This window comes from Pseudophryne corroboree, chromosome 3, assembly GCF_028390025.1.
Source record: "Pseudophryne corroboree isolate aPseCor3 chromosome 3, aPseCor3.hap2, whole genome shotgun sequence".
NCBI lineage: Eukaryota > Metazoa > Chordata > Amphibia > Anura > Myobatrachidae > Pseudophryne > Pseudophryne corroboree.
Window position 1 is genome coordinate 756,760,284 of NC_086446.1, and position 25,172 is coordinate 756,785,455.

Below are 25,172 nucleotides of genomic sequence, written 5' to 3' on the forward strand. Positions count from 1 at the left end.
TAAAAGGAAACATGGACGCTTTCCTGATAAGGGCAAGGTCCAGAGAACAGTTGGAGGTCGGAGTAGCACTATCTTAAGTAGTTCTACGTCAGCACGAGTGGATTCTAAATATTCCAAAATCGCAGCTTTTTCCGATGACACGTCTACTGTTCATAGGGATGATTCTGGACACAGTCCAGAAAAACGTGTTTCTCCCAGTGGAGAAAGCCAGGAAGTTCTCCGAGCTAATCGGGATCCTCCTAAAACCAGGAAAAGTGTCAGTGCATCATTGCACAAGAGTCCTGGTAAAAATGGTGGCTTATTACGAAGCAATTCCATTCGGCAGATTTCCCGCAAGAACTCTTCGGTGGGATCTGCTGGACAAATGGTCCGGATCGCATCCTCAGATGCATCAGCGGATAACCCTATATCCAAGGACAAGGGTGTCTCTCCTGTGGTGATTACAGAGTGCTCATCTTCTAGAGGGCCGCAGATTTGGCATTCAGGATTGGATGCCGGTGACCACGGAGGCCAGCCTGAGAGGCTGGAGAACAGTCACACAGGGAAAAAATTTCCAGGGAAGTGTGATTAAGTCTGGAGAATTCTCTCTGCATAAATAAGCTTAGAGCAAATTTATAAGGCTCTAAACTTAGCAAGACCTCTGCTTCAAGGTCAGCCGGTATTGATCCAGTGGGATAACATCACGGCAGTCGCCCACGTAAACAGAAAGGGCGGCACAAGAAGCAGGAGGGCAGTGACAAAACTGCAAGGATTTTTCGCTAGGCGGAAAATCATGTGATAGCACTGTCAGCAGTGTTCTTTCCGGGAGTGGACGACTGGGAAGCAGACTTCCTCAGCAGGCATGACCTCCACCCGGGAGAGTGGAAACTTCATAGGGAAGTTTTTCAGCATGATTGTGGACCGTTGGCAAAGACCAAAGGTGGACATGATAGCGTCCCGCCCGAAAAACGGGACAGGTATTCCGCCAGGTCATGAGACCTTCAGGCGATAGCTGTGGATGTTCTGGTAACACCGTGGGTGTACCAGTCAGTGTATGGGTTCCCTCCTCTGTTTCTCATAACCAAGGTATTGAGAATTATAAGACATAGAGGAGTATGAACTATACTAGTGGCTCCGGATGGGCCAAGAGGGACTTGGTACCCGGAGCTTCAAGAGATGCTCACAGAGGACTAAGGGCCTGGGGAGCTAAGAAGGGACTTGCTTCAGCAAGTACCATGTCTTTTCCAAGAATTACCGCGGCTGCGTTTGACGGCATGGCGGTTGAATACCGGATTCTGAAGGGAAAAAGGCATTCCATAAGAGGTCATACCTACCTTGGTCAAAGCCAGGAAGGAGGTGACCGCACAACGTCATCACCACATGTGGTGAAAATATGTTGCGTGGGTAAGGCCAGGAAGGCTCCACGAAGGAAATTCAACTAGGTCGATTCTGCACTTCCTGAAAACAGGAGTGTTTTGAGTCTCAAATTGGGGTTCATTAAGATTTAAATTTCGGCCCTGTAGATTTTCTTCCAGAAAAAAATTGACTTCAGTTCCTGAAGTCCAGATTGTAAAGGGTGTATTCCATATACAGTTCTTTTGTGCCTCTAGGGGCACCGTGAGATCTCAACATAGTGTTGGGATTCCTTAAAATCATATTGGTTTGAACCGCTCAAATCTGTGGATTTGAAATATCTCACATGGAAAGTGACCATGCTGTTGACCAATATCTCACATGGAAAGTGACCATGTTAGTCCTGGCCTCGGCCAGGCGATTGTCAAAAAGAATGGGCGGTTTTGTTTTACAAAAGCCCATATTAGAATTTTCCATTTGAACAGGGCAGAACTGGGACTCGTCTCCAGTTTCTTCCTAAAGGGGTGTCAGCGTTGTCACCTGAAACAACCTATTGTGGTGCCTGCGGCTACTGGGGACTTGGAGGACTCCAAGTTACTAGACGTTGTCAGGGCCCTAAAAATATATATATAATATATATATATATATATATATATATATATATATATATATATATATATATATATATAGTTAGGACGGCTGGAGTCAGAAAGTCTGACTTGCTGTTTATATTGTATGCACCCAACAAGCTGGGTGCTCCTGCTTCTAAGCAGTCTATTGCACGCTAGATTTGTAGTACAATTCAGCTTGCACATTCTGTGGCAGGCCTGCCACAGCCGAAATATGTAGATGCCCATTCCACAAGGAAGGTGGCCTCATCCTGGGCGGCTGCCCGAGGAGTCTCGGCATTATAACTTTGCCGAGCAGCTACGTGGTCAGGGGAGAACACGTTTGTAAAATTTTACAAATTTGATACTCTGGCTAAAGAGGACCTGGAGTTCTCTCATTCGGTGCTGCAGAGTCATCCGCACTCTCCCGCCCGTTTGGGAGCTTTGGTATAATCCCCATGGTCCTGACGGAGTCCCCAGCATCCACTAGGACGTTCGAGAAAATAAGAATTTACTTACCGATAATTCTATTTCTCGTAGTCCGTAGTGGATGCTGGGCGCCCATCCCAAGTGCGGATTGTCTGCAATGCTTGTACATAGTTATTGTTACAAAAATCGGGTTATTACTATTGTTGTGAGCCATTTTTTCAGAGGCTACTTCGTTTTGTTATCATACTGTTAACTGGGTTCAGATCACAAGTTGTACGGTGTGATTGGTGTGGCTGGTATGAGTCTTACCCGGGATTCAAGATCCTTCCTTATTGTGTATGCTCGTCCGGGCACAGTACCTAACTGAGGCTTGGAGGAGGGTCATAGGGGGAGGAGCCAGTACACACCATGTGACCTAAAAAGCTTTTTAGATGTGCCCTGTCTCCTGCGGAGCCCGCTATTCCCCATGGTCCTGACGGAGTCCCCAGCATCCACTACGGACTACGAGAAATAGAATTATCGGTAAGTAAATTCTTATTTTCTCTGTTATAGAAGCTTTAGTAAAAATGTATTTCTCTATCGTCCTAAGTGGATGCTGGGGTTCCTGAAAGGACCATGGGGAACAGCGGCTCCGCAGGAGACAGGGCACAAAAGTAAAGCTTTTACAGGTCAGGTGGTGTGTACTGGCTCCTCCCCCTATGACCCTCCTCCAGACTCCAGTTAGATTTTTGTGCCCGGCCGAGAAGGGTGCAATTCTAGGTGGCTCTCATAAAGAGCTGCTTAGAGAGTTTAGCTTAGGTTTTTTATTTTACAGTGATTCCTGCTGGCAACAGGATCACTGCAACGAGGGACAGAGGGGAGAAGAAGTGAACTCACCTGCGTGCAGGATGGATTGGCTTCTTGGCTACTGGACATGAAGCTCCAGAGGGACGATCACAGGTACAGCCTGGATGGTCACCGGAGCCACGCCGCCGGCCCCCTCACAGATGCTGAAGCAAGAAGAGGTCCAGAATCGGCGGCTGAAGACTCCTGCAGTCTTCTTAAGGTAGCGCACAGCACTGCAGCTGTGCGCCATTTTCCTCTCAGCACACTTCACACGGCAGTCACTGAGGGTGCAGGGCGCTGGGGGGGGGGCGCCCTGGGAGGCAAATGAAAACCTTTAAAAAGGCTAAAAATACCTCACATATAGCCCCAGAGGCTATATGGAGATATTTACCCCTGCCTAAATGTACTAAATAGCGGGAGACGAGCCCGCCGAAAAAGGGGCGGGGCCTATCTCCTCAGCACACGGCGCCATTTTCTGTCACAGCTCCGCTGGTCAGGAAGGCTCCCAGGTCTCTCCCCTGCACTGCACTACAGAAACAGGGTATAACAGAGAGGGGGGGCAGAATAAATGGCAATATATTAATATAAAAGCAGCTATAAGGGAGCACTTAATCATAAGGCTATCCCTGTCATATATAGCGCTTTTTGGTGTGTGCTGGCAGACTCTCCCTCTGTCTCCCCAAAGGGCTAGTGGGTCCTGTCTTCGTATAGAGCATTCCCTGTGTGTCTGCTGTGTGTCGGTACGTGTGTGTCGACATGTATGAGGACGTTATTGGTGTGGAGGCGGAGCAATTGCCAAATATGAGGATGTCACCTCCTAGGGGGTCGACACCAGAATGGATGCCTTTATTTGTGGAATTACGGGATAGCGTCAACTCGCTTAAGCAGTCGTTTGCCGACATGAGGCGGCCGGACACTCAATTAGTGTCTGTCCAGGCGCCTCAAACACCGTCAGGGGCTGTAAAACGTCCCTTGCCTCAGTCGGTCGACACAGACCCAGACACAGACACTGATTCCGGTGGTGAAGGTGACGAATCAACCGTATTTTCCAGTAGGGCCACACGTTATATGATTTTGGCAATAAAGGAGATGTTACATTTAGCTGATACTACAGGTACCACTAAACAGGGTATTATGTGGGGGTGAAAAAACTACCAGTAGTTTTTACCGAATCAGAAGAATTAAATGACGTGTGTGATGAAGCGTGGGGTGCCCCGATAAAAAACTGCTAATTTCAAAGAAGTTATTGGCTTTATACCCTTTCCCGCCAGAGGTTAGGGAGCGCTGGGAAACACCTCCTAGGGTGGACAAAGCGCTAACACGCTTATCAAAACAAGTGGCGTTACCCTCTCCTGAGACGGACGCACTTAAAGATCCATCAGATAGGAGGATGGAAAATATCCAAAAAGGTATATACACACATGCAGGTGTTATACTACGACCAGCTATTGCGACTGCCTGGATGTGCAGTGCTGGGGTAGTTTGGTCAGAGTCCCTGATCGAAAATATTGATACCCTGGACAGGGACAATATTTTACTGTCGTTAGAACAAATAAAGGATGCATTTCTTTATATGCGTGATGCACAGAGAGATATCTGCACACTGGCATCACGGGTAAGTGCTATGTCCATTTCGGCCAGAAGAGCTTTATGGACACGACAGTGGACAGGCGATGCGTAGAGGAGTTATTTGAGGTCGGTCTATCGGATTTGGTGGCCACGGCTACGGCCGGGAAATCCACCTTTTCTACCTCAAGTCACTCCCCAACAGAAAAAGGCACCGACCTTTCAACCGCAGCCCTTTCGTTCCTTTAAAAATAAGAGAGCAAAGGGCTATTCATATCTGCCACGAGGCAGAGGACGAGGGAAGAGACAGCAACAGGCAGCTCCTTCCCAGGAACAGAAGCCCTCCCCGGCTTCTACAAAAGCCTCAGCACGACGCTGGGGCTTCGCAAGCGGACTCGGGGGCGGTAGGCGGTCGTCTCAAAAATTACAGCGCGCAGTGGGCTCACTCGCAGGTAAATCCCTGGATCCTGCAGATAATATCTCAGGGGTACAGGTTGAAATTAGAGACAGAGCCACCTCGCCGTTTCCTGAAGTCTGCTTTACCAACGTCCCCCTCAGAAAGGGAGACGGTTTTGGAAGCCATTCACAAGCTGTATTCTCAGCAGGTGATAGTCAAGGTACCTCTTCTACAACAAGGGAAGGGGTATTATTCCACTCTATTTGTGGTACCGAAGCCGGATGGCTCGGTAAGGCCTATTCTAAATCTGAAGTCCTTGAACCTATACATAAAGAAGTTCAAGTTCAAGATGGAGTCACTCAGAGCAGTGATAGCGAACCTGGAAGAAGGGGACTTTATGGTATCCTTGGACATCAAGGATGCGTATCTCCACGTTCCAATTACCCCTCACACCAGGGGTACCTCAGGTTCGTTGTACAAAACTGTCACTATCAGTTTCAGACGCTGCCGTTTGGTTTGTCCACGGCACCTCGGGTTTTTACAAAGGTAATGGCCGAGATAATATTTCTTCTTCGAAGAAAAGGCGTATTAATTATCCCATACTTGGACGATCTCCTAATAAGGGCAAGGTCCAGAGAACAGCTAGAGATGGGTTTAGCACTATCTCAAGAGGTGCTAAAGCAGCACGGATGGATTCTGAATATTCCAAAATCCCAATTAATGCCGACAACTCGTCTGCTGTTCCTGGGGATGATTCTGGACACAGTTCAGAAAAAGGTTTTTCTTCCCGAAGAAAAAGCCAAGGAGTTATCTGACCTGGTCAGGAACCTCCTAAAACCAGGAAAGGTGTCTGTACATCAATGCACAAGAGTCCTGGGAAAAAAAAATGGTAGCTTCTTACGAAGCAATCCCTTTCGGCAGATTCCATGCAAAGGGATCTGTTGGACAAATGGTCAGGGTCGCATCTTCAGATGCACCTGCGGATAACCCTGTCGCCGAGGACAAGGGTATCCCTTCTGTGGTGGTTGCAGGAGGCTCATCTATTGGAGGGCCGCAGATTCGGCATACAGGATTGGATCCTGGTGACCACGGATGCCAGCCTGAGAGGCTGGGGAGCAGTCACACAGGGAAGAAATTTCCAGGGAGTGTGGTCGAGCCTGAAAAAGTCTCTTCACATAAGCATTCTGGAACTAAGAGCAATCTACAATGCTCTAAGCCAGGCGGAACCTCTGCTTCAAGGAAGACCGGTGTTGATCCAGTCGGACAACATCACGGCAGTCGCCCATGTAAACAGACAGGGCGGCACAAGAAGCAGGAGGGCAATGGCAGAAGCTGCCAGGATCCTTCGCTGGGCGGAGAATCACGTGATAGCACTGTCAGCAGTATTCATCCCGGGCGTGGACAACTGGGAAGCAGACTTCCTCAGCAGACACGACCTTCACCCGGGAGAGTGGGGACTTCATCCAGAAGTTTTCCACATGCTATTAAACCGTTGGGTAAAACCAATGGTGGACATGATGGCGTCTCGCCTCAACAAAACACTGGACAGGTATTGCGCCAGGTCAAGAGATCCGCAGGCAATAGCTGTGGACGCGCTGGTAACACCTTGGGTGTACCAGTCGGTATATGTGTTTCCTCCTCTGCCTCTCATACCAAAGGTATTGAGGATTATACGGCAAAGAGGAGTAAGACTAGTGGCTCCGGATTGGCCAAGAAGGACTTGGTACCCGGAACTTCAAGAGATGGTCACGGACGATCCGTGGCCTCTACTTCTGAGAAGGGACCTGCTTCAGCAGGGTCCTTGTCTTTTTCAAGACTTACCGCGGCTGCGTTTGACGGCATGGCGTTGAATGCCAGATCCTAAAAGGAAAAGGCATTCCAGAAGAAGTCATTCCTACCTTGATAAAGGCAAGGAAGGAAGTCACCGCGAAGCATTATCGCCGTATTTGGCGAAAATATGTTGCGTGGTGCGAGCAGCGGAGTGCTCCGATGGAGGAATTTCAACTGGGTCGTTTTCCTACATTTCCTGCAATCAGGATTGTCTATGGGTCTCAAATTGGGATCTATTAAGGTTCAAATTTCGGCCCTATCAATATTCTTCCACAAAGAATTGGCCTCAGTCCCTGAGGTCCAGATTTTTATCAAAGGAGTACTGCATATACAGCCTCCTGTGGTGCCTAAGGTGGCACCGTGGGATCTAAATGTAGTTTTAGATTTCCTCAAATCCAATTGGTTTGAACCACTAAAGAATGTGGATTTGAAATATCTCACATGGAAAGTGACTATGTTACTGGCCCTGGCTTCGGCCGGGAGAGTATCTGAACTGGCGGCTTTGTCTTATAAAAGCCCTTATTTAATTTTCCATTCGACATAGGGCAGAGCTGCGGACGCGTCCGCATTTTCTCCCTAAGGTGGTATCAGCGTTTCACCTGAACCAGCCTATTGTAGTGCCTGCGGCTACAGACGACTTGAAGGACTCCAAGTTGTTGGACGTTGTCAGAGCCTTAAAAATATACATTTAAAGGACGGCTGGAGTCAGAAAATCTGACTCGCTGTTTATACTGTATGCATCCAAAAAGTTGGGTGCACCTGCTTCTAAGCAGTCGATTGCTCGTTGGTTTTGTAACAAAATTCAACTTGTACATTCTGTGGCAGGCCTGCCACAGCCTAAATCTGTTAAGGCCCATTCCGCAAGGAAGGTGGGCTCATCTTGGGCGGCTGCCCGAGGGGTCTCGGCATTACAACTCTGCCGAGCAGCTACGTGGTCAGGGGAGAACACGTTTGTAAATTTTTACAAATTTGATACCCTGGCAAAGGAGGACCTGGAGTTCTCTCATTCGGTGCTGCAGAGTCATCCGCACTCTCCCGCCCGTTTGGGAGCTTTGGTATAATCCCCATGGTCCTTTCAGGAACCCCAGCATCCACTTAGGACGATAGAGAAAATAAGAATTTACTTACCGATAATTCTATTTCTCGGAGTCCGTAGTGGATGCTGGGCGCCCATCCCAAGTGCGGATTATCTGCAATACTTGTACATAGTTATTGTTAACTAATTCGGGTTATTGTTTAGGAAGCCATCTTTCAGAGGCTCCTCTGTTATCATACTGTTAACTGGGTTTAGATCACAAGTTGTACGGTGTGATTGGTGTGGCTGGTATGAGTCTTACCCGGGATTCAAAATCCTCCCTTATTGTGTACGCTCGTCCGGGCACAGTACCTAACTGGAGTCTGGAGGAGGGTCATAGGGGGAGGAGCCAGTACACACCACCTGACCTGTAAAAGCTTTACTTTTGTGCCCTGTCTCCTGCGGAGCCGCTGTTCCCCATGGTCCTTTCAGGAACCCCAGCATCCACTACGGACTCCGAGAAATAGAATTATCGGTAAGTAAATTCTTATTTTCTCTAGCATCCATAAGGTATATTAAAGAATCTAGGCCCTCATTCCGAGTTGATCGCTCGCTAGCTACTTTTAGCAGCCATGCAAACGTATAGATGCCGCCCACAGGGGAGTGTATTTTTGCTTTGCAGGAGTGCGAACGCCTGTGCAGCAAAGTGGTAGCAAACACATTTTGTGCGGAACAATACCAGCCCTGTAGTTACTTATTCTGTGCGATGATTGCCACGCCTGCTTTTTCCCAAACACTCCCAGAAAACGGTCAGTTGACTTCCAGAAACTCCCACTCCCTGTCAATCTCCTTGTCCGCCAGTGCGACTGAAAGCGTCGCTAGAACCTGTGCAAAACCACAATGCTCATTGTACCCGTACACCACGCGTACGCATTGCAGTGCATACGCATGCGCAGTTTTGCCGTTTTTTTAACTGATCGCTACGCAGCGAACAACGACGGCTAGCAATCAACTCGGAATGAGGGCCCTAGTACGATGGGGTATAGACGGGGTCCAAAGAAGCCGGTGCACTTTAAATTTCTTCACTGGGTGTGCTGGCTCCTCCCCTCTATGCCCCCTCCCACAGGCAGTTTAGAAAAAAGTGCCCTCAGGAGAGGATGCATATCTCTAAACTCCAGAGAGTTTTCTTCAGTTTCTTTTGATCTTTTATTATTTTCGGTATGCTGTCTGGGCAACAGTATACCTGCACCGTGAGAGTTAGGGGGGGGGGATCACCAGCCTTACGAGGTGCAGAGTCGCTTCCTCACTGCAGGACCCCCGGCTTAAGGGGTGGTTGTTCAGCGGGGCACTGTGCCTAACGCTGCCTGAAGGTGATTTCGGTGGTGAGTACAAACCGGGGACCCCGCTAGGGGGGGTCCCCCGGTTCAAAGTGCGGCTGACCACAGTCGCAGTCTATGGGACCCTCCTGGGGGGGCTCACTAAGATCACCCTTGTGCCAGTGTATTAGTGTATCTCCGTCGCCATTGGAGGGGGAGGAGCTACCTCAGAGCGGTACATGCAGGCGTTTTAGTGCCTTCCTCTGCTTACTGCAGCCATATACAGCACACGCAGCGCTTCCTGATTCCTCAGCCACGTTGGATATCTGGTACAGGGTGTAGCAAAGGGGTAGAGCCGCTTGTGTACACTATCTATCTGGATCCTATTTAGAACAAAAATTGTTGGTGTTTCCTGTATTATAGGGAGCTGACAGCCTCACTGGGGCTGTGCAGCTCAGGGTGTGCTGGTTACCTTTTCTCACTGTCTCCTCTCACATACAGCAGGGCAGGCTTACATTATAACTGTATGTATGTGTATGTTGTGTGCTTACTGTGAAACACAGGTAAACACAAGCATTACAGTGTATGTCACACTAGATTCTCTCCATTATCTACTGATTCTGTTTCATGTGAACAATGCAGTCAATCTTCACAAATCAGTGAAGGGGCTGGGGGAGAGGTTCCAGAGCCCCACTGGTTAGGGTCTCTTAAGACTATGAAGTCAGATATGTCATCCCAGCTCACTGCTAATGTGCAGAAGACTCTGCTACTACAACAAGCTGTTGTTGATTTAGCTGCTAGGGCAGATGTACAGCCCCCCCCCTCTCTCCCCCCTCTCTCATGCAGGTCCACAGAAGCGTGGGTTACCTGCTCTACTTTGATACAGATGATATACAGGAGGATGGGGATCCCGATTCTGCTCAGGGTATTGAACCCCTCATTCTGGCTATAAGGGAAGTGTTAAAGCTCCCTCTAGAGGACGCTATGTTACAGCAGTCGTTTTTCTTTGTACAAAACAAACCTAATGTCCCTTTCCCTGACTCTGCAAAGTTAGATGACCCATTCAAACAGGGCTGGAAAAGTACAGACAATTTTCAAGTGTCCAAAAAGTCTTTGCGCACTTACCCATTTGCTCCTGAAGGTCAAAAATTTTGAGAGGAACCCCTGGGGTTCATGTATCCGTCTCTTGCCTATCTAAAAAGGCGGTGATGCCTGCCCCGGGCTCCTTTACCATGAAGGATCCTAGGGATAGGACGATAGAGACTACCCTAAAGTCTATATACACGTCAGCCGGTATATTTCAAAGGCCGGTCATTGCGGGTTGCTGGATGACCCATGCCATTCATTCCTGGGTCACTCAAATTCAGTGGGGCCTCTTGGGGGGATATGGCCTTAGTTACTATGGTAATCCTCCTAAAACCTATTCAGAACACTACACATGTCCTCTGTGATTCGCTCAAGGAAGATGGGGAACATTAATGCTCTGTCTTCTGTCATGGCAGTGTCTGCGCGCAGGGCCTTGTGGTTGAGTCAGTGGATAGCGGACGCAGAATCCAAGCGTAGTGTGGAATCCCTCCCTTTTACGGGGAAATGGCTCTTTGGGGTTGAATTGGATACCTGGATTTCCAAAGTTGCGTCTGGGAAATCCACGTTTCTCCCCTCCAGGGCCCCGCCAGCGAGATGCTCCTATCCGGGACAGTCTGTCCAGTCCTTTCGTTATCACAGATTTCGATCTAAGGCCAGAGGTGCCTCCAATGCGAATAGAGGCACCAGAGGCAAGTCCAGAAAACTTGTCGGCACCAGCTCTCAGGAACAGTCCACCGGTTCTGCGTCCACTAAGGCCTCAGCATGACTGTGCCCACCCACTCCAAGGGGATCTCGAGGTGGGTGCTCGACTGCGTCACTTCAGCCGCGTCTGGGAGTCTTCCTGCCCGGATACCTGGGTCAGAGATCTCATTTCTCAGGACTACAAGCTGGAGTTTGACAGTACTCCTCCCCAACGATTTTTCAAATCAATCTTACCAGCTTTGGAAGATATGCAGGTTACGTTGCAACAGGCCATCCTAAAGATGGTCCAGTCCCACGCCATTGTTCCACTACCAATGGGGTTTTACTCAGACCTGTTTGTGGTGCCGAAACCAGACGGTTCGGTATGACCCATTTTGAATCTAAAATCCTTGAATCCTTACTTGAAGGTGTTCAAGTTCAAAATGGAATCTCTGCGAGCAGGGATTGCGGGCTTGAAAGAACAGGAATTCATGGTCTCCTTGGATATCAAGGATGCCTACCACCGTATTCCGATTTGGCCGCCTCATCAGACGTACCTGCAGTTTGCCGTGCTGTGAAATCACTTCCAGCTCCAGGCACTGCCCTTTGGCCTGTCTACAGCCCCGAGGATATTCACGAAGCTGATGGCGGAAATGATGTTCCAATTCCGGGTCCAGGGGGACAATGTTGTTCCTTATCTGGATGATCTTCTGCTATAAGCATGATCCAGGGAGCTTTTGTTGCTCAATATCGACCGCACTATCCATCTTCTGTCGGACCATGGGTGGAGCCTCAACTTACAGAAGTCCCACTTGGAGCCAACTCAGAGGCTCCTGTTCCTGGCGATGTTGCTGGATACTGTGGCCCAGAAGGTGTTTCTACCAGAGGACAAGGCGAATACATTTCAGGAGATGTTCCGCATGGTGCTCAGACCTACTCGAGTGTCCATTCATCTTTGCATACGATTGTTGGGAAAGATTGTTGCCTCATACGAGGCGATACAGTATGGGAGGTTCCATGCTAGAATGTTTCAATTGGATCTCCTGAGCAAGTGGTCCGGATCGCATCTACAGATGCACTGGATGATTCCCTCCTGTGGTGGCTAGAGTCCGCCAGTCTCCTGGAAAGCGAGAGTTTCGGAATTCAGGATTGGACCCTCCTCACGACGGATGCAAGTCTACGGGGATGGAGAACTGACACCCAAGGGGGTGCAGTTCCAGGGCAGCTGGTCAGTCCACCAGGCCCTCCTTCCAATCAACATTCTGGAACTTCGGGCGATCTACAATGCTCCGCTTCAGGCCTCTCCTCTGCTCAAGGATCATGCGATCCAGGTACAGTCTGACAATGCCACGGCAGTGGCGTATATCAATCGTGAAGGAGGGACAAAAAGCAGAGCCTGCATGCGAGAGGTGTCGATACTCCTCTGGGTGGAAAGAAATGCAAGAGCAATGTCGGCGATCTTCATTCCGGGTGTGGACAACTGGGAGGAGGACTTCCTGAGTAGTCACGACCTCCACCTGGGGGAGTGGGGACTCCACCATCTGGTGTTCCAGCAGATCATCACAAATGGACATGATGGAATCTCGTCTCAACCAGAAACTTCCCTGGTATTGCTAACGCACCAGGGATCCTCAGGCGACGGCAGTGGACGCAGTGGTGTCGCCTTGGCCGTACCGGCTGGTCTACCGCTTTCCTCCGATTCCATTGCTCCCAAGGGTGCTAAAGTGAGTCAGGAATCAAGGTGTCCAGATAGTTCTGATTGCCCTGGAGGGCGTGGTACGCGGGTCTTCTGGACGTGTCCGTCGAAGACCCTTGGCCTCTACCACTAAGAAGATATCTTCATCAACAAGGACCGTTCGTCTACCCGGACTTACGGCGACTTCGTTTGACAGCATGGAGGTTGAGCGGAACATCCTAGCTCGCAACGGCCTTTCCATGAAGGTTATTGCTACCATGGTTCAAGCCAGGAAACCTGTGACGTCAAACCACTATCATATCTGGAGAAGATATCTCTTCGTGCGAGGAACACACGTATCCGCCTGCAGAGTTTCACTTGGGCCGTTTCTTACGTTTCCTGCAGGCTGGTGTGGATAAGGGCTTGCATCTCTGTTCCATTATGTCCAGATTTCAGCCCTCTCCAATTTCTTTCAGAAGAAATTGGCAGTGTTGCCAGAAGTTTAGACCTTCTTGCAATGGGTACTCCACATACAACCACATTTTGTGCCACCTACGGCACCCTGGGATTTGGATGTAGTGTTGGCATGTCTACAGTCGTCCTGGTTTAAACCTCACACGGTAGAAGACAAGTACCTCAGGTGGAAGACTGATGTTACTGGCCCTGGCTTCTACGTGTCTCAGAATTGGGGGCCTTATCGTGTAAAAATCCGTACTTGGTCTTTTACGAGGACAGAGTGGAGCTCCGGACTAGACGGCAATTCCTGCCGAAGGTTGTCTCCGCGTTTCACCTGAATCAACCTACTGTGGTTCCGTCCAGTTTTGACGCTTCGGCTCCTCCGGAGGCATTGGATGCTGTGCGTGCCTTGAAGATCTATGTCAAGTGCACAGCTCGGGTCAGAAAAACGGATTCCTTGTTCGTGCTCTATGATGCGCAGAAGAAGGGTTGTCCTGCTTCAAAGCAGTCCATTGCTCGTTGGATTAGGCTTACTATCCAGGCCTATGTGTCGGCAGCCTTACCTGTTCCTAAGTCTCTGAAGGCCCACTCTACAAGATCATTGGGATCTTCCTGGGCGTCTGTCCGCGGAGTCTCGACCTTGCAACTATGCCGAGCTGCTACCTGGTTGGGGAAAAACCCCTTTGTGAAGTTCTACAAATTTGATACCCTGGCCAAAGAGTTTGGGCAGGCGGTGCTGCAGCAGTCTCCGCACGTTCCCGTCCGTTCCGGAAGCTTTGGGACGTCCCCATCGTACTAGATTCTCCAATATCCCTTATGGATGCTAAAAAAAATAGGATTTTAATACCTACCGGTAAATCCTTTTTCTTTTAGTCCATAAGGGATATTGGCCCTCATTCCGAGTTGATCGCACCAAGCAACTTTTTGCGTGTGTAGTATGGTATGCCGGGCTCCCGGCGACCAGCATACCGGCAGGCCGACCGCCGGCATACCGACAGCGCAGCAAGCGCAAATGAGCCCCTTGCGGGCACGGTGGCGCGCTATGCGCGCCACGCTATTTATTCGCCCTCCAGGTAAGTCGTAGACCCCCACGAGGGAGAATGTGTCGGGATTCCGGCGCCGGTATACTGTGCGTCGGGATCCCGACATTCGGCAACCAGAAGACCACCCACTTTTTGCTGCTGGTGCAATTAACTAATCTCCGCCTATGGGCGAGTATATTTTAGCATAGCAGGGCTGCGAACGCTTGTGTATCCCTTAAAAAGTTTCCTGCAAAACAAGACCAGTGTAAGAGTTGCTTACCCTGTGCGACGGCTCCAGCTCTCCGTTCGCCTGGACACACCTGCATTTTTCTTAGCATTCCCCAAAATGTCTGGAAACTGTGAATATCCGCCCCGGAACGCCTCCCACCTGTCCATCTTCTTGCAATCGCCACTGCGATCACATTTGTCGCTGGCGGCGGCGTTGCCCGGAGATGCCGCGCATGCGCATTTCCGACCCATTCGCACGCAGTGAAGAACCGCTGCGTGCGAACGGAATGACCCCCATTGGGTGTTGACTTTTCTGCAGGTTCTTATGTGGTTAACTTTTGCTGTTACCAGCTGTTGCTGGTTGTTATATGTTAGTGGTGTGCTGGTGTGTAACTCTCACCACCCTTTGTTATCATGTTCCTTCTCTCATATACGTCCTTTCTCCTTCGGGCACGTTTTTACCTATAACTGCCTGTGGGAGGGGGCATAGAGGGGAGGAGCCAGCAAACCCAGTTGAAGAAATTTTAAAGTGCACTGGCTCCTTTGGACTCCGTCTATAACCCATCGTACTAGACTCCCCAGTATCCCTTATGTACTATGAGAAAAGGATTTACCGGTAGGTATTAAAATCCTAATTTTTCAAGACCTTTGAGCAATAAACCTATTACTTTAACACACCTGCATCTCTCTGTATCCTGTGACTACCAGATAAGTGCTACCTGTTCTGGATTGAGCTCAGTGTCTCCAATCTCTCTGCAAGCTATTCAGTCAAACTGGTCCAAAGCTAGGGACTTCCCATCTGGCACTTCTGGCAAATGCCAGAAGGGCTGGTGGTCTAGTCCGGTCTACAGAGAGACGGGAAGGCTGCGCGCAGCACAGCTCTCGGCCCTCTGGTTTCTCCCCCGCTGCCCGTATTGCCCCATTGCTTAGCACGCCCCCACGTCAATGCCCCCGACTCGCTGCCCCATGTCCGCGTGCCCCATTCTTCTCGTGCACGCTCCCTTTCACGTGCGTGCGCCTATGAATGCCATGGTCGGAAGGAGGCCCCAGTCCGTACCTAGTTAGGGAACAGTGGGAATTAGCCATCACTACCCAGGAAGTGTTGCAGCAATGTGTCCACACATATCTAGAAGTAGGCGGTCCCAGGTGTCAGTGGTGGGAACCTGGGAGAATTAGTTCCAGGTTCCAATGTAGGAGCATTGGGGAAACCAGCAGTTCCAGGTGCTGATGTAGTAGCCTGGTGGTGGTAGTGAGTTACTTGTCCACTACGCAGTGGAGAGGAATCTGTAACGGGTGGTTATGAACGGTGAGGGAATCTCCAGCAGTGGGGATGTAAGCCAGTCAGGTTGCTCAGGGACGAGTAACCACCTTCTATTCTGTCAGTATCAAAAATCTGTGATCACCTTCCGGAGCAAAGCAGTCCCTTCACCCCAAAGTTCTTCAGGACACTGATTGAGATTCAGAACACAAGTAATACTTCTACAATGTCATGACCTGTTGTATGGGTGGTGTGATTCATTAAGCTACTTGTGGTTTTCACCAATCTAGACCATTTGTTCTTGAAAGATCAAGAACGCTCTTCCCTTGAATGTGGTGATGTCCTATATACCTGTCCATGGCTCAATTACCCCTTTATCCCCACTTCAGTGGCCATTGGAAGGAAATATGGCAAGCAATTATTGGATTGTGCCGTGATTGTTGTGCCAACCAGATAGTACAGTTTCTAGTCTCAAAACTGGTTTCCCACAGCTGCCATTGAAGGATAATGTCTTAATGGTGTATAGTCAGTAGAGTGTGGCCATCCTGTTTAATGGTCATTTATAGGAGATATGGGCTCTCCATATTGGCTATTTATAAATGGTCCAACATCCAGGAGGTTAAACAGAATTTTCCCTGGGGGTAGAGTTAAAACTTAGGGCTGCTGCTGGGCTCATACTAATAGTATACATAATATCTTTGATTTATTTTTATTTTTTTACTTGTTGCTGATTTTTACTCTTGTCTTTGAATTTTTGCAGGTCCAAAGGTTGTTTCTAAAGACATTCCCGTAGAATCTATCGAAGAGGTCTCCAAACTTCTCAAGAGGTCCCCTCTAATCTGGGACAACATACATGCAAATGATTACGACCAGAAGAGACTTTTTCTTGGACCCTACAAAGGACGTTCTACTGAGCTCATTCCGCGGCTCCAAGGGGTTTTAACCAATCCAAACTGTGAATTTGAGTCAAATTATGTTGCTATTCACACTCTGGCCACCTGGTATAAATCCAATATGAACGGCGTGAGGAAAGACGTAGTAATGAGTAAGTGTAGGACGTGTGCAAGGGACATCCTGCAATCGCTGCTAGTGATCTAGGAAAGTAGTAGGAATAACCAGACTGGGTAGTACTTTATATGTAGTTCCTTTGCTGTGAGATGTGGCAGGCCAGGGGTATCTCTCTCTCTCTCTCTCTCTCTCTCTGTGTGTTTTTAAAGTGTACCCTTTTGCTCCCCTCCTTTTGCAGCTGACAGTGAAGACAGCACCGTATCTATACAGATTAAATTAGAGAATGAAGGCAGCGATGAAGATATTGAAACCGATGTTCTTTATAGTCCCCAAATGGCTCTCAAATTGGCGCTGACAGACTGGCTGCAAGAGTTTGGAATGCCTCTTCAGTATAGCAGTAAGTTTATTCTGTGTATTGTAATATGGGGGCAATAAAGACTACGTAAATCTCTGCTGGACGAAATACCGTAAATTATACATTGTTACAGGACTTTGCATTAGCAGTTCTGATTGACTGCACTCCATCACAGCCCCAACTGCCCTTCTCCAAAACTTGATAATGTCTGTTGGGGGAGTAGTACCACGACATACAATGCCCACATTGACACCTTCTATGTTTGTGGGGAGAATTCAGGCATTGAAGGCCGTAAGAATTGATGCAGTACCTCCCCTGTCATCTTCAGACGTCCCTTTTTGGATCTTTTGGCGGTCGCACGTCTGCGATGTTATGCAAACTCCGCTAAAGTCCCTTCCCTGGTGTACAGCCGTGCGTCCAAATGTGCAAAGACTGCGCCACACTTTGGTGATGCAAACATCGGTTGCACCTTCGAAACTGCACCAACCCCGTGCTAGGTGCAGATTGTCCATCAGAATTTGGACTCCAATATGAGTGACTGTGCGTCTGAGTTAGCAGCCGCTTCAGTGCTGCTGCGGCACTCCCATATCACATGCATAAGATGGACCATTCGCATAAGTCTGCATTACCACCTCCCGATCACTACCCAGGTATGCCCAGGCCATATCCAATACATTTCTGATACCAAGCGTCTCAATCCCAACTGCGACTCTGCACGGCACTCGCAGTAGAATAATCACCCACAATGTTAACAAGATACTGATTCAGCATAATAACAGACTGCAAGGTAAGCATTACAGGAACTATTGCCATCATTACATATGTGTCAGCTTAGTTTATGGTAAGATGCTTCCTTGTGTTGAGCAAGTCTTGTGTAAAAGTGTTGGGGCAAATCTATTTTCTCTGACGTCCTAGTGCAGGGCTGGCCAAACCAGTCCTCAAGATCTACCAACAGTACACATTTTCCAGATCACCTAGCTGGTGCACAGGTGTAGTCATTACTAATTAAGATGTGCTGCATTCATTCCTAACTGACAATTCTACAGGTCTCCAGGAGGCCTGGAAAACATGAACTGTTGGTAGATCTCGAGGACCGGTTTGGCCAGCCCTGTCCTAGTGGATGCTGGGAACTCCGTAAGGACCATGGGGAATAGCGGCTTCGCAGGAGACTGGGCACAACTAAAGAAAGCTTTAGGACTACCTGGTGTGCACTGGCTCCTCCCTCTATGACCCTCCTCCAGACCTCAGTTAGAATTTTGTGCCTGGCCGAGCTGGATGCACACTAGGGGCTCTCCTGAGCTCCTAGAAAAGAAAGTATATTTTAGGTTTTTTATTTTCAGTGAGATCTGCTGGCAACAGACTCACTGCTACGAGGGACTTAGGGGAGAGAAGCGAACCTACCTGCTTGCAGCTAGCTTGGGCTTCTTAGGCTACTGGACACCATTAGCTCCAGAGGGATCGAACACAGGCCCAGCCTCGGTCATCCGGAGCCGCGCCGCTGGCCCCCTTGCAGAGCCAGAAGCAAGAAGAACGTCCAGGAAATCGGCGGCAGAAGACTCCGGTCTTCATTAAGGTAGCGCACAGCACTGCAGCTGTGCGCCATTGCTCCCTGTGCTCACCACATACTCCGGTCACTGATTGGTGCAGGGCGCTGGGGGGGGGGGGCGCCCTGGGCAGCAATTAGAGTACCTTAAAAGTGGCAAATCACACATAATATAGCCTAATAAGCTATATATGTGTAAAATACCCCTGCCACATTATTATTATAAGAGCGGGAGAAGTCCGCCGAAAAAGGGGCGGGGCTTTCTCCCTCAGCACACTGGCGCCATTTCCTCTTCACAGTGCAGCTGGAAGACAGCTCCCCAGGCTCTCCCCTGTAGTTTCCAGGCTCAAAGGGTTAAATAGAGAGGGGGGGCACTAAATTTAGGCGCAAAATTATGTATTATAGCAGCTATAAGGGAAAAATCACTGTGGGTAGTGTGAATCCCTGTATTATATAGCGCTCTGGTGTGTGCTGGCATACTCTCTCTCTCTGTCTCCCCAAAGGACTTTGTGGGGTCCTGTCCTCAGTCAGAGCATTCCCTGTGTGTGTGCGGTGTGTTGGTACGGCTGTGTCGACATGTTTGATGAGGAAGGTTACGTGGAGGCGGAGCAGATGCCGATAAATGTGATGTCGCCCCCTGTGGGGCCGACACCAGAGTGGATGGATAGGTGGAAGGTATTAACCGACAGTGTCAACTCTTTACATAAAAGGCTGGATGACGTAACAGCTGTGGGACAGCCGGCTTCTCAGCCCGCGCCTGCCCAGGCGTCTCAAAGGCCATCAGGGGCTCAAAAACGCCCGCTACCTCAGATGGCAGGCACAGATGTCGACACGGAGTCTGACTCCAGTGTCGACGAGGTTGAGACATATATACAATCCACTAGGAGCATCCGTTGCATGATCTCGGCAATGAAAAATGTGTTACACATTTCTGACATTAATCCAAGTACCACAAAAAAGAGGTTTTATGTTTGGGGAGAAAAAGCAGCCAGTGTTTTGTTCCTCCATCAGATGAGTGGATGAAGTGTGTGAAGAAGCGTGGGTTCCCCCGATAAGAAACTGGTAATTTCTAAAAAGTTACTGCTGGCGTACCCTTTCCCGCCAGAGGATAGGTCACGTTGGGAGATATCCCCTAGGGTGGATAAGGCGCTCACACGTTAGTCAAAAAAGGTGGCACTGCCGTCTTAGGATACGGCCACCCGGGAGAGTGGGGACTTCATCCAGAAGTCTTCCAAATGATTGTACACCATTGGGAAAGGCCACAGGTGGACATGATGGCGTCCCGCCTCAACAGAAAGCTAAAAAGATACTGCGCCAGGTCAAGGGACCCTCAGGCGATAGCTGTGGACGCTCTGGTAACACCGTGGGTGTACCAGTCGGTGTATGTGTTCCCTCCTCTGCCTCTTATACCAAGGTACTGAGAATATTAAGAAGGAGAGGAGTAAGAACTATACTCGTGGTTCCGGATTGGCCAAGATGAGCTTGGTACCCAGAACTTCAAGCGGATCCTAAAGGAAAAATGCATTCCGGAGGAAATCATTCCTACGCTGATTAAGGCTAGGAAAGATGTGACCGCAAAACATTATCACCGCATATGGCGAAAATATGTTGCTTGGTGTGAGGCCAGGAAAGCCCCAACGGAGGAATTTCAACTGGGTCGATTTCTGCACTTCCTACAGTCAGGAGTGACTATAGGCCTAAAATTGGGTTCCATTAAGGTCCAGATTTCGGCTCTGTACATTTTCTCCAAAAAGAACTGGCTTCACTGCCTGAAGTTCAGACTTTTGTTAAGGGAGTGCTGCATATTCAGCCCCCGTTTGTGCCTCCAGTGGCACCGTGGGATCTCAACGTGATGTTGGATTTTCTGAAGTCGCATTGTTTTGAGCCACTTAAATCCGTAGAGCTAAAATACCTCACGTGGAAAGTGGTCATGCTGTTGGCCTTGGCGTCGGCCAGGCGTGTATCAGAATTGGCGGCTTTGTCATGCAAAAGCCCTTATCTGATTTTTCATATGGATAGAGCGGAATTTAGGACTCGTTCCCAATTCCTTCCTAAGGTGGTATCAGCTTTTCATGTGAACCAACCTATTGTGGTGCCTGCGGCTACTTGGGACTTGGAGGACTCCCAGTTACTGGACGTAGTCAGGGCCCTGAAAATATGTTTCCAGGACGGCTGGAGTCAGGAAAACTGACTCGCTATTTATCCTGTATGCACCCAACAAGCTGGGTGCTCCTGCTTCTAAGCAGACTATTGCTCGCTGGATCTGTAGCACGATTCAACTTGCACATTCTGCGGCTGGACTGCCGCACCCTAAATCTGTAAAAGCCCATTCCACGAGGAAAGTGGGCTCTTCTTGGGCGGCTGCCCGAGGGGTCTCGGCTTTACAACTTTGCCGAGCTGCTACTTGGTCGGGTTCAAACACTTTTGCAAGAGTCTACAAGTTTGATACCCTGGCTGAGGAGGACCTTTGAGTTGCTCATTCGGTGCTGCAGAGTCATCCGCACTCTCCCGCCCGTTTGGGAGCTTTTGTATAATCCCCATGGTCCTTTCGGAGTTCCCAGCATCCACTAGGACGTAAGAGAAAATAAGATTTTACTAACCGGTAAATCTATTTCTCGTAGTCCCTAGTGGATGCTGGGAGCCCGTCCCAAGTGCGGATTGTCTGCAATACTTGTATATAGTTATTGCCTAACTAAAGGGTTATTGTTGAGCCATCTGTTGAGAGGCTCAGTTATATTTCATACTGTTAACTGGGTATAGTATCACGAGTTATACGGTGTGATTGGTGTGGCTGGTATGAGTCTTACCCGGGATTCCAAATCCTTTCCTTATTGTGTCAGCTCTTCGGGGCACAGTATCCTAACTGAGGTCTGGAGGAGGGTCATAGAGGGAGGAGCCAGTGCACACCAGGTGACCTAAAGCTTTCTTTAGTTGTGCCCAGTCTCCTGCGGAGCCGCTATTCCCCATGGCCTTTTTCGGAGTTCCCAGCATCCACTACGGACTACGAGAAATAGATTTACCGGTGAGTAAAATCTTATTTTTTTATTTTTCAGACCGTCAAGTAACGCACAGTGGCGCAAAAGCAGGTGTTGTCGGAATGCCACCATTAATTTCCACTCCGTCCCTCAGTGCAGCAACCACCGTTACAACCGTTTATCAACAACCCATCATGAGCCAAGGGACGGCGTTGAGCCCTGACCCACCCATGTTGGCAAAGGAGGAAGAGAAAAAGCAGCTGGATGAAGAGCCCATGGACATGGTGGTGGAAAAGATGGAGGATGTAAATAAGAATGTTAACCAAATTTTAACTGACATTGCCGAAGCCAAAATGTCGGAGGAGTTAAAGCCGATGGACACTGATAAAGAGATCGTGGGTGAAGGCAAATCCTTAGAGTTGTGTATGCAGGAGGACGCTTGTAATGACATAGCCCCGATGCAGACTGATGAACAGATCAACAAGGATGTGTTTATCCCTGGTCCCAATGAGAAGCCCCTCTACACAGCTGAAGCCGTCACCCTGGAGGATTTACAATTACTTGTGGATTTGTTTTACTTGCCTTATGAGCATGGACCAAAAGGGGCTCAGATGCTGAAGGAGTTTCAGTGGCTTCGCGCTAACAGCAGCGTCGTGAGCGTCAACTGTGTCGGCAAAGACTCTGATAAAGTGAGTGCTTTCTAATGTTTGCTTATGAAGGGCTTGCGGATTTTCTTCAGTACAATTTTTGGTACACTGGGGGTAATTCCAAGTTGATCGCAGCAGGAAATCTTTTAGCAGTTGGGCAAAACCATGTGCACTGCAGGGGGAGGCAGATATAACATGTGCAGAAAGAGTTAGATTTGGGTGGGTTATTTTATTTCTGTGCAGGGTAAATACTGGCTGCTTTATTTTTACACTGCAATTTAGATTGCAGATTGAACTCACCACACCCAAATCTAACTCTCTGTACATGTTATATCTGCCTCCCCTGCAGTGCACATGGTTTTGCCCAACTGCTAAAAAATTTCCTGCTGCGATCAACTTGGAATTACCCCCCACGGTTCACTACTTAGCACTCTATTTGTAATTGGTAACCGGGATACCGTAGGGTCTTGAATATCGAGCAGTTGTTATAAACATTTCTAACTGCTTGTTGCCCGCCACATGCAGAAGAAAGGGGATTTTTACCGTTACATTAAGTTCTTTCCTCCAAAGTCTAATGGCGGCCACTTGAGCCATAGGGTATAGAGGGAACTAAGGGCCTAATTTAGACCTGATCGCAGCAGCAAATGTTTTCTCTAATGGGCAAAAAAATATGTGCAGTGCAGGTGGGGCAGATCTAACGCGTGCAGAGATTTTTATTTCTCTAACGTCCTAAGTGGATGCTGGGACTCCGTAAGGACCATGGGGAATAGCGGCTCCGCAGGAGACAGGGCACAAAATAAAAGCTTGAGATATCAGGTGGTGTGCACTGGCTCCTCCCCCTATGACCCTCCTCCAAGCCAGTTAGATTTTTGTGCCCGGCCGAGAAGGGTGCAAACTAGGTAGCTCTCCAGAGCTGCTTAGAATAAAAGTTTAGTTAGGTTTTTTTATTTTCAGTGAGTCCTGCTGGCAACAGGCTCACTGCATCGTGGGACTAAGGGGAGAAGAAGCGAACTCACCTGAGTGCAGAGTGGATTGGGCTTCTTAGGCTACTGGACGTTAGCTCCAGAGGGACGATCACAGGTTCAGCCTGGATGGGTCACCGGAGCCGCGCCGCCGTCCCCCTTACAGAGCCAGAAGAGACGAAGGTCCGGTGAAAGCGGCGGCAGAAGACATCCTGTCTTCAAGACTAAGGTAGCGCACAGCACCGCAGCTGTGCGCCATTGCTCTCAGCACACTTCACACTCCGGTCACTGAGGGTGCAGGGCGCTGGGGGGGAGCGCCCTGAGACGCAATATAACACACATATACCTTAGCTGGCAAAAGGAATACATCACATATAGCTCCAGGGCTATATGGATGTATTTTTTCCCCTGCCATTTTACACAAAAAAGCGGGAGTTAAGGACGTCGTGAAGGGGCGGGGCCTATCTCCTCAGCACACTGGCGCCATTATTCCCTCACAGCTCCGCTGGAAGGACGGCTCCCTGATTCTCCCCTGCAGTACTGCATCTGATTCAGGGTAAAAAAGAGAAGGGGGGGCATTTTGGCAGCAAATAACTAGATTAACAGCAGCTATAAGGGATTAACACTTATATAAGGTTATCCCTGTATATATATAGCGCTGGGTGTGTGCTGGCAGACTCTCCCTCTGTCTCTCCAAAGGGCTAAGTGGGGTCCTGTCCTCTATCAGAGCATTCCCGGTGTGTGTGCTGTGTGTCGGTACGCGTGTGTCGACATGTATGAGGAGGAAAATGAGGTGGAGGCGGAGCAGTTGCCTGTGTTAGTGATGTCACCCCCTAGGGAGTCGACACCTGACTGGATGATTGTGTTTAAGCAATTAAGTGATAATGTCAGCAATTTACAAAAAACTGTTGACGACATGAGAAAGCCGGCAAATCAATTAGTGCCTGTTCAGGCGTCTCAGACACCCTCAGGGGCCCTAAAACGGCCGCTACCTCAGTGGGTCGACACGGATCCAGATACAGATACTGAATCTAGTGTCGACGGTGACGAGACAAACGTAATGTCCAGTAGGGCCACACGTTACATGATCACGGCAATGAAAGAGGCATTGAACCTTTCTGACACTACAAATACCTCAAAGGCGGGTATTATGTGGGGTGTGAAAAAACTGCCAATAGTTTTTCCTGAGTCTGAGGAAATAAATGAGGTGTGTGATAAAGCGTGGGTTTCCCCCGATAAAAAACAGCTAATTTCTAATAAGTTATTAGCACTATACCCTTTCCCACCAGAGGTTAGGGCACGGTGGGAAACACCCCCTAGGGTAGATAAGGCGCTCACACGTTTATCTAAACAAGTAGCGTTACCGTCCCCTGATACGGCCACCCTCAAAGAACCAGCTGATAGGAGGCTGGAAAATATCCTGAAAAGTATATACACACATACTGGTGTTATACTGCGACCAGCAATCGCATCAGCCTGGATGTGCAGTGCTGGAGTCGCATGGGCGGATTCCCTGACTGAGAATATTGATACCCTGGATAGGGACAATATTCTGTTAACTATAGAACATTTAAAGGATGCATTGCTATATATGCGTGATGCGCAGAGGGATATTTGTACCCTGGCATCAAGAGTAAGCGCAATGTCCATCTCTGCCAGAAGAGCATTATGGACCAGACAGTGGTCAGGGGACGCAGATTCCAAACGGCACATGGAAGTATTGCCGTATAAGGGGGAGGAGTTATTTGGGGCTGGTCTAACAGACCTGGTGGCCACGGCAACAGCTGGAAAATCCACCTTTTTACCCCAGATTACTTCACATCAACAGAAAAAGACACAGTCTTTTCAAACTCAGTCCTTTCGTTCCCATAAGTACAAGCGAGCAAAAGGTCACTCTTTTCTGCCCAAGGGCAGAGGAAGAGGAAAAAGGCAGCACCATGCAGCCGCTTCCCAGGAGC

General features: G+C 49.0%; 1 protein-coding gene across 1 annotated transcript in view; it reads left to right on the forward strand.

The window, feature by feature from the left end:
- Positions 1-25,172, forward strand: part of OGA (O-GlcNAcase) — a 126,383-nt gene that overhangs the window by 36,476 nt on the left and 64,735 nt on the right. Inside the window, exons 7-9 of the mRNA XM_063962385.1 lie at positions 16,485-16,769; positions 16,971-17,129; positions 21,684-22,294. Coding sequence (XP_063818455.1) covers positions 16,485-16,769; positions 16,971-17,129; positions 21,684-22,294 — 1,055 coding nt within the window. The remainder of the gene's footprint in view (positions 1-16,484; positions 16,770-16,970; positions 17,130-21,683; positions 22,295-25,172) is intronic.